The sequence below is a fragment of the Thamnophis sirtalis genome, unplaced genomic scaffold (assembly GCF_051295495.1).
Source record: "Thamnophis sirtalis isolate CommonGarterSnake01/CBP01778 unplaced genomic scaffold, rThaSir2_p1.2 scaffold_2, whole genome shotgun sequence".
NCBI lineage: Eukaryota > Metazoa > Chordata > Lepidosauria > Squamata > Natricidae > Thamnophis > Thamnophis sirtalis.
This window is the reverse complement of record NW_028261382.1, coordinates 45,303,122-45,320,416: the sequence shown is the minus strand read 5'-3', so window position 1 is coordinate 45,320,416 and position 17,295 is coordinate 45,303,122. Positions and strand designations below refer to the sequence as shown.

Here is a 17,295-nt window from a genome sequence, read left to right as displayed (position 1 = left end):
GGTGGGCACCATGATCTTCTCTGAAAATGGGACCAGTGGGGGAATTGGCCAGGGTAGAAGAACCCCCCCCCCCCTTGCTGGAGAAGGTTCCCGTTGTTAAGCATAATTGGGCAACAGAGCTGGAGCCCTTTCGGACTCCGGCCGCTGCAGGTGATTCAAAAACAAGAGTCCCAGCGAGGAGTTGGGGGAAGGAGGGAGTGGAGGTGACGAATGCCAAAGTGGACCAATGCAACCTGACAGCAAGGCTGTTCCATGACCTCCGTTATGCAAGGACCAGCAGGGCTGAACAAAGGGGCTGTCCTGATTGGTAGGGAACAGGCTGAACAGCAGCACAGAAAACCAGCCCTGGGATTCGCCCCACCGACTCCAAACAAGTCAAAAGGGAGGGGCAGAAGCTCCCCGCAGCAGCTTACTTTTCTGCTCCTCTGATCTCTGGGAGACGGGTGTGGGGGGCTGCGAGTCCTCCTTGTCTTCCCCTTCTTCTTCTGCCAGGTGACAGTGAGCGTAGTGGTAGCTCAGGCCGGGACGGTTCTTGTAGCGTTTCCCACAGACTGACCAGGAAAGGATCAAAAGGAAAGACTTCAGAGCCACGTGGGATGTAAAAGAGCAGCCCCAGCCCCCTCCCCCCCACGCCCCTTCTCAGCAAAACCCACCAGTGGGCTAAGCCTCCGTTCAACATCCACCCCAAAGCCTGCTTCCCCAAACAGGTAGTCCTCAATTTACAACCGGTCACTTAATGACTGTTCAGAGTTATGACAGGCCTCCTCAGAGCTACCTATGACCTTTCTTGGGAGTTATGACAGCCGCACACCCCACCCTGCGGTCACACGATCACATTTTGGGTCCCTCGGCAACCGGGGCACTTTTGCAGCATCCTGCGGACACACAACTGCAATTGTGACTTGGGGGTGGTGGTTTTCAGCGTTTTCTTCTGGTTTCCAGCAAAACAAAAACACCCCCCCCCCCCAAAAAAAACCCAATGCCCATTGTGGAAAATGGATTCGCTTAACAACTTCTGCATTTGTTTAATGATGATAACTTTGAACCCGGTCACCCGATACTTCGAATGACGGCTCCAATGACTGAACGATTGCAATCCGGCCTCAATTACGGTTGTTAAGTTGAGGACTACTTGCACAGAAGTGGAAGGGGTGCCTATATAGTTGCACAGTTGCTGGTAGCAGGGTAAGAGGTATTCCCTCTTCTCACAGAACAGAACCTGATCCCTTCTGCGACACCCAAGTTCTGCCTGTCATCTTGTTCCAGGGAAGTCGGCGAACTCCCAAGGCAGCTCATTCAGGGCCACAAGTAAAACAACTCTTGGCCAAATAGTGGAATGGCCAACATTCCGTACCCCAACCCAGCATTGCAAACAATCCATAAAGTGCATGCAGATGACGGATGATGAAATTCAACCTTCTGGTTTTCATGAAACAGAGGACTGAAATTCTATGGATGTTATCTGATGTCCAAAAAGCAAAGGTTAAGGATATTCAATGGACAGCAAGGATGTTTTTCTGCCCTTCCACATGTGCGGGAATAATGTGTCTTGGGGGGAAAAAAATCATGTTTACTCAAGACTCCATCCTTTATGCAAATCTCAGGTATGACCCTGATTTGCTACCTGTTCTGACCTAGACTTCCTTAACAAGCATGAAGCAGAGTCTTGGTCCTAGCAAAACCTTTTATTTACACGACTGTGAAATCCTTTCATTCACAGCCAGCAAGGCTTAGCAAACAGTCTTTCAGAGGAATGTTTATCCACACGAACCTTATCTCGCTTGGAGAGCTGCCAGATAACTAGTTTCCAAATGCAGGGCAAGGCAACCCTTGGCACAGAGTCTCTTATAGTCACAAACAGAACTTTCTGCTCTAGAAACGACCAAAGGGACGAATTGTTTCCTGCAAAAGCCCCCTCCCTGTTTGCTCCTCTTTTGTTTCCTCTTGGGGGGGGGAATCACCTCCAAGGTGTAGCTTTACTCCTAAGTTGACCCTGCTTTCTTCGTTGTTCTTGTCTTCTGGCTGCTCTGCGCATGCAAAACACTGGGAAGAGGCTCCAGCTGTTCTTCTGCCTCACTGCTGTCTAGCTCCCTCTCTGTCTCTGACGCAGAGCCCTCCTCTGAGCTTCCCTCAGCCCCCAGGACTGGCCCATGTTCCTCCCCAACCTCCTCACTGTTCGACTCTGCAGACCATAACACCACCTCCCTTCCCAAATCCAAGCCTTCCCTGTAAGTACTTTTGCATAAATATCCCTATTCTAGACTTTGCTATAATGAAGCCTATACTGCTGTTAAACTTCTCATAATTAAAAAGACTTGCACAGTTGTTGTTTTTTTAAATTTACCCCAATTCTATTTTTTGTTGTCTTCCTCATGACGAATTTTGGCTCATGTGGTGCTTGGAACACGAAGCCACCCCCTGTACTTCTGTGCAACCTTGTGCTTTCTAACTTAACAGTATTTCTGTCAGTTTAAGCCCAGCCTGGCAAATGTGCTTGCAAAAGCTATGCACTTGGTTAATGCATTTTAGCATTAACAGGATAGAATAGAATAACAAGAGTTGGAAGGAACCCTGGAGTCCCTTCCAGTCCAACCCCCTGCCTAGGCAAGAAACCCTACACCACTTCAGACAAATGATTATCCAATCTCTTCTCAAAAATTTCCAGTTGAAGCATCTACAACTTCTGGAGGCAAGTTGTTCCACTGATTAATTGTTCTAACTGTCAGGAAATTTCTCCACAGTTCTCAGTTGCTTCTCTCCTTGATTAGTTTCCACCCATTGCTTCTTGTCCTACCCTCAGGTGCTTTGGAGAACAGTTTGACTCCCTCTTCTTTGTAGCAATCCCTGAGATATTGGCACAATCTTATCATGTCTCACCTAGTCCCTTCTCTTCACTAGACTAGCTGTGCCCAGTTCCTGCAACCGTTCTTCATATATTTTGTTTGCACTTTTTCTAGAGTCTCAACATCCTTTATACATCGTGGCGACCAAAACTGGATGCAATATTCCAAGTGTGGCCTTACCAATGCATTATAAAGTGATATTAATATTTCATGTGATCTTGAGCTTTCTAACTTACAGTATTTCTGTCAGTTTAAGCCCGGCCTGGCAAATGAGTTTGCAAAAGCTATGCACTTGGTTAATGCATTTTAGCGTTAACTGGGATTTCCATGCCACCGGGGGAGGGGGGGCGAGATTCCTTCTTCTGCACCCAGCATGGACTCTTTCGGTAATGCTTTAAAACTAGCTCCTTATTTAAGGGAAAGCATGGCATAAGCAAACATAACCACTCTTTGACTCTGATCGTAAGAGGAAAGGTGGGAGTTAGTGGAACAGGGAATTCTGGGATTAAGAGATTAGGAATATGCCTGCCTCATATTGCTGAATTACAACTCTCAGCATCCATCATCAAGGCTATCCAAGGAGTGTTAGTTAGCAACATCCGCGAGTCCACAACTATCTAGAGCAGGGCTCTCCAAATTTGGCAATTTTAAGTCTTGTGGATTTCGACTCCCAGGCAGCCCTGCTGGCTGGGTAATTCTGGGAGTTGAACTCCACAAGTGTTACAGATGCCAAGTTGGGAGACCACCTAAACTGCAGAAAGAGGCCTGGGCTACATTTTAGCTGCTCTTTTCTTCCCTCAACAGAAATGTATCTTCTTCACTGCTTACTATCCTTCTCTGCAAAATACTGGAACGAAGAAGACCTGATAGAACTAACTCCTAGCTTTAGATTGTGCCAGGAACATATTTAGTGGCAAGGAAAGCAGAATAAGTAATCCATCACCTTCTCCGCGGCTCAAATTAATCCACCAAACAATACCTCCTAAATCTGGAAACAGCTCAGGCCAGGAACAAGAAAACAGACCATATTTAGAAGGAAGCAGGAGAGCTGCTGGTGGGAGGGAAGTGGCGGATAAAAAGGAACAAATCCTTTCCAAATCCTTTTGAGCTATGTAGGTCTCACGACTCGGGGACGTTTCAGTATGGATGTGTGTGTGTGGGCACACATGAATATGGATATGTGTGTTTGATCAGCAACTGGGAATCTAATTTGCCAAGAAGAAAAAAGTGACAGCTCTCTTAAGGGTTGCGTAAACCCAGCTGATTACGGAAAGGCCATGCTCTATGCAGCTACTATAGTCAGCAACCAAAATGGATATGGAAAAAGATCTGACTCAGTTCTTCTGCTGGTGGGAAAGAAAAACCCAGCCCTTCTCCTTCAAACCTACACATTTACGTTCCACAGAGGAGGAAAAAAGGGAGAAGGGGAAGAGATCCTGATGATTGCATTTCTGTGACCAAGGATTCTCTCGTTATAGCACTTAGCACTTAGACTTATATACCACTTCTTAGTGCTTTACAGCCCTCTCTAAGCAGTTTACAGAGTCCATCTCTTGCCCCCAACAATCTGGGTCCTCATTTTACCCACCTCGGAAGTATGGAAAGATGAGTCAACCTTGAGCCTGGTGGGATTTGAACTGCCGAATTGCAGGCAGCCAGCAGAAGTAGCCTGCAGCACTGCACTCTAACCACTGCGCCACCAAGGCTCAGTTATCGCTATCAACAATTGAATTCAGGCTTAGAACTGTCTTTGTCAGGGAGAAAGCCAGCAGCACTGGTTTCACAGGTAGTCCTCGGCTTGCAACGGTTCATTTAGGGACTGTTCGAAGTTACAACAGCACTGCAAAAGGTGACTTGCGACCATTTTTCACACTTACAACCCTTGCAGCATCGTCATGATCGCGTGATCAAAATTCAGATGCTTGGTGACTGGTTGATATTTATGATGGTTGCAGTGTCCCGGTGTGTGTGTGTGTGTGTGTGTGACGTGATCCCCTTTTGTGACCTTCTGACATGCAATGGGTGAGCCAGATTCACTTAACAACCGGGTTATTAACTTAACAACTACAATGATTCACTAAACAACTGTGGCGAGTGAAGTCGTAAAGTGGGGCAAAACTGACTTAACAAATTTCTCACTCGGTTAACATAAAGATTTGGGGCTCAGTTATAGTTATAAGTTGAGGACTACCTGTATTCCCAACAGTCTGACAGAATTGAGAAACTTCCATTTTTGCTGAGAGCAGCGAGGAAATCCAGCAGATTATCTAGGATCACCTGGCTGCTGGGGAAAGAAAAGGGCTGCCTAGCAAATAGCTCAGAGGTCACCTAACGAAGGGAATGAAGAGCAAAGACTCGGGCCGTTGGACTATTAGTAACAGAATTTACAAAACCCGAAGACCTTTTGCCCTGTTCCTGTGCTAACAAGTCTCTTCAGCTGGAGAAGGCAAAGTCCCAACTCAGTTGCCCCCCCCCCTCCCCACACTCCATGAGGCATAAGCTCAGCAGGCCGGAAGAAAAAACAATCCTCTCAATGCCAATTAAGATTATTGGTGTATTAAAAGAGAATTTTACAGATTCTAGCAACGATGGAAGTAAACGCAAGCTCCTGCCACGTCCCAACATCCGGCAGAACAGATTTGGAATGGCAGCTGATCTGAATTGACGCTGGGGGTTTGCCACAGCCAGTTATGCTCTACAACAGCGTTTCTCAAGACGTCTGGACTTCAACTCCCAGAATTCCCCAGAAACCGTTTTCTCTTTGGCCTCAATTTTGCAAAGCTTGACACTATCTCAAATCCGTCCTTCTCTAGAGGGAAAACGTCAAATTCTCAATTCAACACATTCACCACCACACTTCAAAAGAATTCATATCTTTCCCCAAACCCACAATTCGTGCGCAAATGCCATGTTTGCCCCCGCCCCTCTCAATATGTCACATAATGTAAAGGTTCCCCTCGCACAAATGTGCTAGATGTTCCAGACTCCAGGGGGCGGTGCTCATCTCCATTTCAAAGCCGAAAAGCCAGCGCTGTCCGAAGATGTCTCTGTGGTCATGTGGCTGGCATGACGCAATGCAGAAGGCGCAGGAAATGCCGTTACCTTCCCATCAAAGGTGGCCCCTGTTTTTCTACTTGCATTTTTTACCTGCTTTCAAAATGCTAGGTTGGCAGAGGCTGGGACAAGTAATGGGAGCTCACTCTGTTACACGGCTCTAGGGATTCGAACCGCCGAACTGCCGAATTTTCTGATCCGACAAGCTCAGCGTCTTAGCCACTGAGCCACTGCGTCACTTTTATATGTCACATACATAAAACCAAAATAGATATCACCGGAAGGGAGGGATTTTTGGCACTCTGCACGAGAAGACCCAGGGGTTTTTTTTTGGGAAAAGGGGGAAAAAAAAGGGGGGGGAGTGGAAAAAGTGTTTTTAAAAACGAACATTTCAGAAGAACAAGATCAGGAGGAAATTAAACAGCAAGACAGAAAGAATGGAATACCTCGGTCAGGAGGTTTGGAGGTATGCTTTTGTTTGTAACTATCTGAAACACAGAAAGAGAATGAGAGAAAGGTGAAAGGCAGTCCGTAAGATCACACACGTCACATGCACACAAAGTCAGCTATTCAGAGCGATTAAAAAAGGAGGAGAGGAAAATAAAAGCTCACTGGTGTTATTTCAAATTAAGAGTGGGGGGGGGGGGCTGCAGTATAAAATCCTTACAGGAGAGTAAAGGAGGAGAGAAAAGAAAAGAAATTTCAGGGTACTCATGATTTGCCCCTTAGAAAGGTCTTGCCAATTGCCCTTCACTCCCAACTTTTCCATTAATCACTAAGGTTTCATTCATGGGCATTTTTTTTTTCCTTTGGCAAATCGGTGTACAGAGATCAAACCGTTGTGAAATGTGGAGCCAAAGGAGACGCTGTCTACCGTAACTCTGGGGGTCTGCATGTGAGGTGCAACAAGAGACATATAACAGTAGCAAAAAGGAGAAAGAAAAGCAGCCCAGGATAAAGACAGCTTCTCCTCCCTTTACTCTGTGTGTGTGTGAGAGAGACCCAATCCCAGGATCTGCCAGAAGAAATGGGTTAGAACTTTTCCCAGAATCCCACGGGTGGGACGGAGAAGACGCCCAACTCAGAAATGAATCTGTTTCCAAGATGCTCTCTTAAGGGAGCCAATTTCAGGCAGCAGAGAAGCGGCCAATGCTGCGTGTTTCTGCATCTCTCTGAACCCATTGGGGCAAAACTGGAAAAAAAACACCCTCTTCATCAGGCAAAACTGCCATTTATTTTTGGGGAAGTTGGGTAAAGAAATGTTACTGCGTGATAAATGATGTCTTTTGGCTCACCCCAAAAACGGCTCTCAGCCCAGTGCACGATAAATTGGGGGGGGGAGCAAGTAAAAGAAGGTGGGCGTAGCCAGCCTGTGGCACATCTTCCCAAGAGACCCCCCCCCCTCATCTGGGCAATCGCACACAACCCCATCCTGACACCAGGAGCTATTCCCGGCTTATACACCAGTAAAATCGAGAAGCTGTTTACTATAACCCGGCTCGCCCTTCTTACTCACTGTCGCATGCGTAAGGTTTGTCTCTGTCTTCCAAAATGGCTGCATCCAGCTTTTTCCGAGCGCTCCCAACTCCTTTACCCTATAAGGAAATTAGATATTTTTTGGGGGGGAAATTGAAGGTAGATACACAGTATGATTTCTTTCTGGGTTTGGAGGAAAACGTAAAAATCTAAGATGGAACCACATTCCAGTTAGTATACATTGTACTGTATTTGATTTGTGGTCTCTCTCTCTCCCGTTCTCCGCAGAACAGAGACTGGAGAGAAAGGATTTGAAGAGAGTAAGCTCTTTGGTCTTCTGCAGTCACGACATAAGCCTAAAGACTGAAAATCAGGCTTGTCAGACATTATGTCTTTTCTATCCTGCTCTACGGAGTAGAGAGTTGGTCTTGGACAGAAAACCACTTGAAGAAACTAGAAGCATTTGAAATGTGGATTTACAGATGGTTGTTACGTATAAGCTGGGTTGAGAAAATCAGAAACAAGGAGGTGATAAGCCGCCGGGAAAGCCAAGGGAAATCATCAAAACCATAAAAAAGCGAAAGTTAGAATATTTTGTACATGTGATGGGATACCCAGAAAAATATACCATCCTTCGCTTCATCCTACAGGGAAAGATTAAAGACAATGGAAGTCCAGGCAGAAGAACATCGTGGCTTCAAAATCTAAGGGACCGGTTTGGACAAAACTCAGCACCACTTTTTTGTGCGGCTGTTGATCAAAATAGGATCGCCAACATGACCGCCAATGTCCGATGACGGATAGGGCACTATAAGAAGGAGCCGTTTGTGTAGCATGCCCACAGCTCCCAGCCCCAGGCTGTCAATGCAATCGCATTGCCTTCAATGGGTACAAGACAGGAAAAGCAAGCATTTGAACCTTCCAAAGGAGAGAGAAAGGGTTAGGAGGACGGCAAACAAAAGATGAAGATATGAAACTGAATAGTCTTGTCCGTTTTCAGCTAGAAAGCACAGTTATGTTCATGAAATTTCCTCATTGTCACGACCACTTTGCTTAGGGGCAAAGCAGCTGGTCCTGAGGAAGGGAGGGAGGGAGAAACAATGAAGAAGGATACTACTTAACTCCCCCTCCTGTTGGACTGGAGAAAACAACACCCAGGGGACTTAAGTACTCCCCTTTCTTTTTATGAATCCCCAAAATGTGACATTTCCCAGCATGCAAAGGACCCCGGAAGGCTCTCCAGAACGGTCAGACCCATGTTCCTATCCAACCTCCTCACTGTCTGAATCTGCTGCCAGCTCCCCAATTAGCGTTAAGCGAGGACTACTTGCATGTAGGTGGTTAGTTCTGCTAATCACACTAAGAAAATATGTAGACCAAGGCTGCCACCCAGTGAAAGATCTTTGTAACAATCTTAGAATGAGTATTTATTCATTTCTCTAAACCACTCTAAGATCTTTTTCAGACGGAAGGTAATAATAACTTGGATTAACCAAGACTCTCAGCATTTTGATTTTTAGATGCTCAGAGTGACACCTGCACCTTGCTAATGGCTTCTACTCTAAAACACCTGTCTTCCCATCTTTTGGAACATTTTAGGTATCTCCTAAAACCCTAGTAAGATCACACCTGGAATGCTGCAACCAATTTTGGTTACCAGATTACAAAAAAAAAAAGATGTTGAGGCTTTGGAAAAAGTTCAGAGAAGAGCAATTAAGATGATTAAAGGCCTGGAGATTAAAACATAGGAAGAACAGTTGCAGGATTTGGGTTTGGCTAGACTAGAGAGAAGAAGGACTAGAGATGACACGATAGCAGTCTTCCAGGATTTGAGGGGCTGCCACAAAGAAGAGGGGGTCAACTTATTTTCCAAAGCACCAGAAAGCAAGACAAGGAACAATGGATGGAAACTAATCAGAGAGAAGCAACCTGGAACTGAGGAGAAACTTCATAACAGTGAGGACAATTAACCAGTGGAACAGCTTGCCACCAGAAGTCGTGGGCGCTCCGTCACTGGAGGTTTTTAAGAAGACACTGAACAGTCAATTGTCTGAGATGATATAGATTCTCCTGCTTGAACAGGGGGCTGGACTAGAAGATCTCCACGGTCCCTTCCAGCTGTGTTCTATTCTATTCCTTGCCTAAAGTGTTCAGAGGCCTTCCTTAGTCTACATTACAGAAGCAGATGTAAGATTCAGGGAGCCTACAGAAGTCGAAACGGAGGAAATTTTTAAGGGGGGCACGTTCACCCCTTACCTTCGCCTTTCCTTTGCCTCGTCGTTTTGGGGTGTCTTCCTCGTAATCTTCATCATCCAGATCATCCAGGAAGTCATCGGGTTCCAGGATTCGCTGAAACAAAAAGGATGCAAAAAGCTGTGAGAAACTGATGCTTTCATTCATCCAAAGGAATATTCCCATTAAATCACAGCTTTGCAGGTGTCAAGTTCTTTGACAAGCTATCTAATAACAACCCTCCCTTGTTTGGTCAATCAATGCATTGATAGTTTTTCTGTAAAAACCAGGCAAGCGCACTTTGCAAGCAGTTGTGCTGGACAAATGCTAAGAGCAACAACATTCCTGCTCAATCAGGGACCATTTTCAGTGCAGCTTCTGAATCCAAAGGCAGATGCAGGTAGTCCTCGACTTACAACAATTCGTTTAGCGACTGGCCAAAGGTACCACTGAAAAAAAATGACTCATGGCCATTTTTCAGTTACGACCTTTTCAACATCCCCCATGGTCACGTGATTTACATTCAGATGCTTGACAACTGGTTCATACTTATGACGGTCGCAGCGTCCCGGGGTCACGTGATCCCCTTTTGCGACTTTCTGACAAGCAAAGTCAACGGGGAAAACCAGATTCACTTAACAATCAGGTCTTATCAACTGTAGTGATCCACTTAACTGTGGCAAGAAAGGTCGTAAAATGGGGCAAAACACACTTAACACCTGACATAGCAACAGAAATGTTGGGCTCAATTGTGGTCGTAAGTGGAGGACTACCTCTACAGCCTGATTGATAAATAGGACTTATATAGGATCCAGGCTATTTGCCACTGTACCTCTAGGTTTTTTTAAAATCATCTAATAAATATTTTGTGTTCTCTCTCAAATATATGATGGAACCAGTGTATTTGTATGCTGTGGTTTTCCTTATTCCCCTAGTGGCTTAATACAGGTAGACCTCAAGTTACAACAGTTCATTTAGTGACTGCTTGAAGTTACAACGGCCCTGAAAAAAGCGACTTATGACGTGTTTTTCCACACTTACCACCACTGCAGCATCCCGGTGGTCAGGTGTTCAAAGTTCAGATGCTTGGCAACTGACACGTGTTTATGACGGTTGCAATATCCCGGGGTCTTGTTATGAACTTCTGGCAGGTAAAGTGAATAGGGAAGCCAGATTCACTTTACAACCGCAAGAGTAACTTAACGACTGCAGTGATTCACTTAACAACTGTGGCAAGAAAGGTGGTGAAATGGGACAAAACTCACTTAACAATTTTCTCGCTTGACAACAGAGATTTTGGGCTCAACTGAGGTGGCAAGTGGTAGAATCCTCGTCCAAGGACTCTACGTCTCGTTGCACTGAATGTTAACGATCAGCATGAACCAAGGGGAAAGGAATCGAAAAAGAAAGCTATGGATTCTCTACAGGATCCCAGGCAACAGCACTCAGAAAGGAATGAGGGGTGATCCATTTCTAATCCCACTCCCAACAGGAGATCCATGTCGCTATTCTCAAGGGGTGGCTATACAACCCTCAGCCTGAGAGACAAGAGTTGCCACAGGAAGATGGGTAGCATATAGTTAATAAATAAAATACAAATGGTTTGTTCTTGGCAGCTTTGTATTTATTATAAGTTTTATATTTTACTTTTAATTTTCCTTGGTGGCCAGAGCAACAGTTGGATGGTGATAAGAAAGCAGGAAGGGAAGGGAAGAGAAGAGAGAGAAAGAGACAGGGAAAAGAAAGGAAGGAAGGAGGGGGGGAGAGAAAGAAACAAAAAGAAGAACAATATGTTCTATACATGAGCATCTTTCAAAGGAAAGATGTCTTATTTTACCACAGGCTGCCATTCTCTACACTACCTTCCGGGTGCGGCTATTGGCAACGGGGAACTCGCTGAGGCTGTCTTCATCGGTACGAGGGTCAGGCAAGCTGCGTTTCTCAAGGGGGTCTGTCCTTAAGAGGGCCTCCAAACTGCTGCCATCTTGAGAGATTAAGCCTTCTTTCTTTAGGGCCTGCTCAGTGTCTGCCAAAAACAGAGATTTCATTGTCTTAAGGCCATTAAGACAAAGAATCAAAGCTACCAATAAAAGGAGAATGTTGGTCACTTAGGGTTGAAATGGAGGGCCTCTTGGTGCTCTCTGAGCTTGGTCGTTTTCTGGCAGCTGTTTCATGACCCAATCTAGGTAACAGCATTGAGGATGTTACCTAGTTTGAGTAAAGAAAACATCTGCAAGAAAACAACCAAGCTCAGAGAGCACCAAGGACCCCATAGTCCTCTCCTCCTTTCCCCCCCTCCCTTTTAGCATTGATGATGTTTCCTAGTTGGGTCATGAAATGTCTGCAAGAAAACAACCAAGCTCAGAGAGCATCAAGGACCTCTCAATCTGAACTTCCGTTGACCTTGGCCAAATAACCTAAGAGACGTTTGATAGGCACCACAGGCCAATGCAGAAATCTACTAGGTCCTAACACAAGAATGACATGATCTCTTCTGTCGCCTTTAATGTTGCATCTATGCGGAATTCTTACTTGCAACCTGACATTTTTTTTAAATGTCTGGCTGTCCTGTTGCTCCATTAGTATACAAGTAACAGGATACAAAGGTACTTTCTGGCTGATTTAGAACTACAGAGTTCTCACCTCAGGTAGCCCCCATCTACCTGTCCAAATTACCCCGGAATTTGCCTGGACAATTTACAAATTCTGTAATATATGCCTGAATGATCACTTCAGCCAGGTGAAAGCTCTGTCATGATTCCGCCTGCAATGATAGAAATTTAAAACTTTGTATAATACAGACAGGGCAAACCTGGTTTAATGGTAGGGAAAGAAAGTCTTGGATCCTCTGGAGGATGGGAACGGCGTTTTTTCCGCCAGCGTCGAGCCGGATAAGAATAGAGCTGGCCAGATGCCAAACCTTCCAAAAACAGAAAAAAGAGGAAATCAAAGCCTGCTTAATTATTCAATTTATATATAAAGGGGGGGGGGGAAGCTTATATATAAAGTTAGGCCAAATTTATGGCAAACTCTTTTGGTTTGGGATATTGAACACTTCTAGAAGCTCTCTTTGCAGGAATCATTAAGCTGCCCAGAGTTTCTTGATAGCTAGATGGGCAAATAAAATAAAAATAAAGCAATTTTAGTATATACCAGCACTAATTCATGCTGCTATCACGGAAAGCCACCACCCCAAAAATATCCCACAGCAGCTTCCTACCATGAGCAAGTGGGTTTCATGAGGAAAATGAGATTTGCCTTCAACCCAAGGTATATATACGCAAATGAACTGAAGCAGGAAAGATGCTGCCCGAAATTGACATCATGGAACTGACATCATGGAATTGACATCCCAGGTAAAGCTTTTGTATGCCATCCTGATGCCCCACCTGGTCCCCTGTGCCGCTTCTCCATCCAAATGTAGCAGTTACTCTGCGCCACCCCAGTCTGCGAATCCAGGAACGGTAATCGGACACTCCTTTCAGCACACAGCCGGGCGTTATAATTGTGACACTGCTCCATTGCATCCTTGTAATATTGTTCACCAAGGCTAGGACAAAAGATTGGGAGGGACATCATTAATGAAATGTCTTTCTGTAGTACAACAGTGTGCATTTGGGGAGTGGAGAATGTTTTAATATAAAGGGGCATGTTGGAAACAAAATTCAGGAAAAAGTTTATTTGATTTCATTTAAACATAATTACAACTCAGTTGTGGTACGGTGGCGTCGAGGTGGAGTTCTTGCCTCACAATCAGGAGACTGTGAGTTTGATCCTAGGTAGAGGGAGATATTTATCTCTCTGGGCACACTGAGAATATATCTGGTGAAAAAACCTTTGCATTGGCGACAGGAAGGGCATCCGGCCAATAAACACTCTGCTAGCTCCATTCAGTTGTCCAGACTCCACCCCGCAAGGGATTATGGGGTCACTAAATGAAGATGATGATGATGATAATTACAACTCAGTTGAATATGGCCGGCCACAACCCTTCTGTAATTTTCTTTCGCATTGTAAAGTACAAACCAGGCCCAGCTTTGGGGAGAATCTGCATTCATCCTTAGGTAGTTTGACTGTCTGAATTATGTCATTGGGAGGCCCTGGATGAGTTTGTACGTAACATAAAGCTATTTTTTTAAAAGCATGATTTATTGTTGAAGCTATAATGTCTTGATTCACTCATCATACTTGACTGTAAGTGTATCACTTTATCGCTTAGTCTGATGATGAACCTGCCTCCATTTAATCCAGGAAACTATAGATGGATGATCTCACTTCCTAAGCATTACAAGAAACCACCCCTAGCAGGATAGATCTTTTGACAGATTGCAAATATTGTATTTTGTTCACACAGCTGACCGCTCGCAGATATTGTCATAATTAAATGCGAAGAGGCTGGTTTGAAATTCAAATTAGAAGCATGGATTTAAGCTTTCCCCCCCCCCCTTTCTTCAGAACAAAAGAAGCACCTGTGGAGCTGGTATTGTATATATGGCAACTGTCTTTCAATCCAGTAAATTCACCAGAAGAAAGAAAATGTCCAATTCTATTCAATAAATCCATTAGCAAATAGGCTTATGATGGAAACTTCTAAGAGAAAAGAATGCAGAAATATCTAAGAGTACACACAGCTTGCATTTTTCCCTTGTTCTTCAAAAATCTGTGGTGCAGCAGCAATGAAGTCTCTCTAATTGAACAGTCCATAATTATAGTAATTTCAATGTTTAAACCTTGCCACACACTAAAAAAAGCTGAAGGAGGGTAGAGAAAACAATGCAACTTGCTTGAAAGAAAGTAACATTACAACTTTGCTGTCTGGGGAGGAAACCAAAGGGAGGGAGAGAAAATTAATGTAGTTAAATCAGAATCCCACTATGTTTACAGTGTTTTATAGTCAATCTTGATCATCAACTATCAACTGAAACAGCTTAAAGAAATTTAGCAACACAAAACACATACACACACAATGTTCTTGGCTCAGTTAGGATCCACAATTTCCTCAACAAATGGCATGGTTTTGTTCAGAAATGTGGGATAACACACAAAGCTCCTGGTTTTAACCATCTCTACTCCAATTCTTCACGGCATTTAGAAATACCTGAGCAGGATTACTGTTTTTACAATTCTGGGATTCTGACAATTTCGGTTTCTCTCCTTTCTAAGGCCAAAATGCAGCTAGTCTTCATCCTCTCAAAAGAATCAACACATCTTAAACACTCAAAGATCTGCAACGGTCCTAACTGGAAGCTCCCCTGTTCAATTCTGAAGCTGATCGGAAGTCTGGTTCCCCTACCTCCTCCTTGTGTGGCGTCCTTTTCCCTCTACCTGTCCTAACCAAAAGCCCTATCAATTGTGGAGCTGACTGGCAACAGGGAGCCACAGCAGAGGGATGAAAAAGCCACATGCGGCTCCGGAGCCACAGTTTGCTGAGCCTTGTTCTATAGGGGAAACTGCTCCACTCCCACTTTGTCCCTCCATCTCCTTCCATATGGTAAGTTTTTATTTCTCTCAAATATTTCAAGTCCACCCGTCTGTGTCATGGGTTCAGAGTTTTTTCCTATATCCTGCCTTTCTCATCCCAAACCAATTCACATAAAAAGCAGTGGATGGGATGTTATGAGTTTGCCTCACATGGAAAATATAACAGCATCCCCAATCATCCAATTTGGTCTTTGAAGATGGAATATCAATGCATTATACGTAATTCTCTTTACTTTCCCTAATCAATCAGGAACATTGGAGGGCTGTGGGAAGATTGAGAAGCTGCACACAACACAACTTCGCAACACTTTTTCCATTGGAAATAAGCTTTCCCAAATCAACTTCAAACTGATATTTCAAGTGGAAAGAATGAGCTTGTAAATTTGTGCCATTTTATTTTTAAGACAGCTACTCTCGTCTCTCTTTCCACCATTATTTGTACAAGTTGCAATTACAGGCAGTCCTCGACCTTCAACACTTCATTTAGTGACCGTTGTAAGTTACAACAGCCTTGAAACATGTGGCTTACAACCATTTTTTCACACTTGCGACCATTGCAGCATCCCCGTGGTCACGTGATCAAAATTCCGACGCGTGGCCACACTGACTCATATTTATGACGACTGCAGTGTCCTGCGGTCATTTGATCCTCTATTGCGACCTTCTGACAAGCAAAGGGGAAGCCGGATTCACGTACCAACGGCAGTGATTCCTTTAACAACGGCGGCAGGAAAGGTCATAAAATGGGGCAAAATTCAATTCAAAACCTGTCTCGCTTTAGCGACGGAAGTTTTGGGCTCCAATCGCGGTCGTAAGTCGAGGACTACCTGTACAACAAACCCCAATAAAAAATATTTATTAAAAATTGATTATTTTTTTAAATCTCCTTTTCACCCATGCAAAGAGACCCTCCCTTTCCAAAGGCTGCGTTTCTTCTCCGATCCTTCACGTTTTTCCCCCTCTAAAACTGTAAATGCTTTAAAGAACTGGGGGGGGGGGACCAGAAAAACTTTTATTTTCCCATTTTGTGGGGTGCCTAGGAAAGAAATTCAGGACTTTCCCTCAAACTTCCATTAAGGGTCTTGACCTTTTGGGGGGGGGGGAGCTCATTTTCTCCAAAGAGCTGCCCAAATTTTGATTATTTCGACCCCTTTTCCCGGTGAAGTTTGCCAGGAAGACAAGCTAAATAGCAAGGGCAGGGCTTAGGATGATGGGAGTTGTGATCCAAACATACCAGGGGGGAGAAGATGCTCCCCCAAATCTCTCAATTTTCCCCCTTTCCCCCCAGTTTTCCCCTCAGAAACCTACTCCTTAAGCACATTATATAAATTTATATATACGTAAATATAATGTGTTTAAGGCTTCTGAGGGGAAAGCTAGGTTGTGGGAGGAAAGGAGAAAAATAATACACACACACACACAAACATATATTAAAGGGGATTTTTTTTTCGCCTCTACAAGTCCCTCTATTTACTGTATTTCATCCAAGCCTTTTTTGGGGGGGAGCGGGATTTACCTCAGCCCCCTGAAAAGATTCATAATTGGGGTTCGGGTTTTTTTTTTAAAGGTTTTTTTTCCTCCTTTTTCAAAAGCTCCTCCCCATCTTTAAAAGGCATCTTGAGGTAGCCGGGCGGTCTTTTTCCCCCTCACGTACCTCACTTTTGAAACTTTAAGGTGCTTTCTTGCCCACCTCCCCCAAACATACACACACACATATATATACACACACAAAGGCTCCGTCCGCTTTTTAAAACCCACTTTTTAAAGATATCGCTTCAGTCCTAAGCAATGAGCAGAGGAGAGAAAAAGAGATTCAATAGCTAACCCCTCTCCTTCCATTATCCCGTCAGGAACACCCCCGCGAGCGGAATGGACTCTTCCCCAACAACCCTCCTTGCGCGCACTTCGTCTAAGGTTCGGGTTGTACCATTGCAAGCAAAAGGGGGGAATGGGGGGGGGAAAGAGGGGACAGTTCCACTCACAGCTTCACCACATTCTGTACCATCGCCGCCATCTTCCCCTCTGCCGCCTGTGGCCGCGAAGCACGCGAGGGCGCATGCGCCGAGTGCCCGTTCTCGCTGACTCCGGCAACCGCTCTCCATGAAACCTTCCGATCAGGTTCGAAGACGGCGCATGCGTAGTGGGCCCCAACTTGTCCTCACACTCCAGGAAAGAGAAGGCAATTACACCCACGCTCTTCCCGCGGTGG

General features: G+C 44.8%; 1 protein-coding gene across 6 annotated transcripts in view; it reads right to left on the bottom strand.

The window, feature by feature from the left end:
- The window catches only part of DPF2 (double PHD fingers 2), a 30,835-nt gene extending 13,540 nt beyond the window's left edge, over window positions 1-17,295 (bottom strand). For 2 of the 6 annotated variants that reach the window (XR_015695507.1, XM_014057623.2), the window contains exons 1-7: window positions 17,069-17,292; window positions 12,995-13,155; window positions 12,418-12,525; window positions 11,468-11,631; window positions 9,630-9,722; window positions 7,414-7,492; window positions 414-551 (exon numbers count right to left, since the gene is read on the bottom strand). Coding sequence is in view for 5 of the 6 variants with exons in the window: in XM_014057623.2 (XP_013913098.1) it covers window positions 414-551; window positions 7,414-7,492; window positions 9,630-9,722; window positions 11,468-11,631; window positions 12,418-12,525; window positions 12,995-13,155; window positions 17,069-17,100 (775 nt within the window). In the remaining variant the exon portion in view is untranslated. Of the gene's footprint in view, window positions 1-413; window positions 552-6,343; window positions 6,386-7,413; window positions 7,493-9,629; window positions 9,723-11,467; window positions 11,632-12,417; window positions 12,526-12,994; window positions 13,156-15,783; window positions 15,898-17,068 lie in introns of those variants that run through there. The other 4 variants (XM_014057622.2, XM_087705267.1, XM_087705269.1 and 1 more) reach the window with 4 other exon arrangements.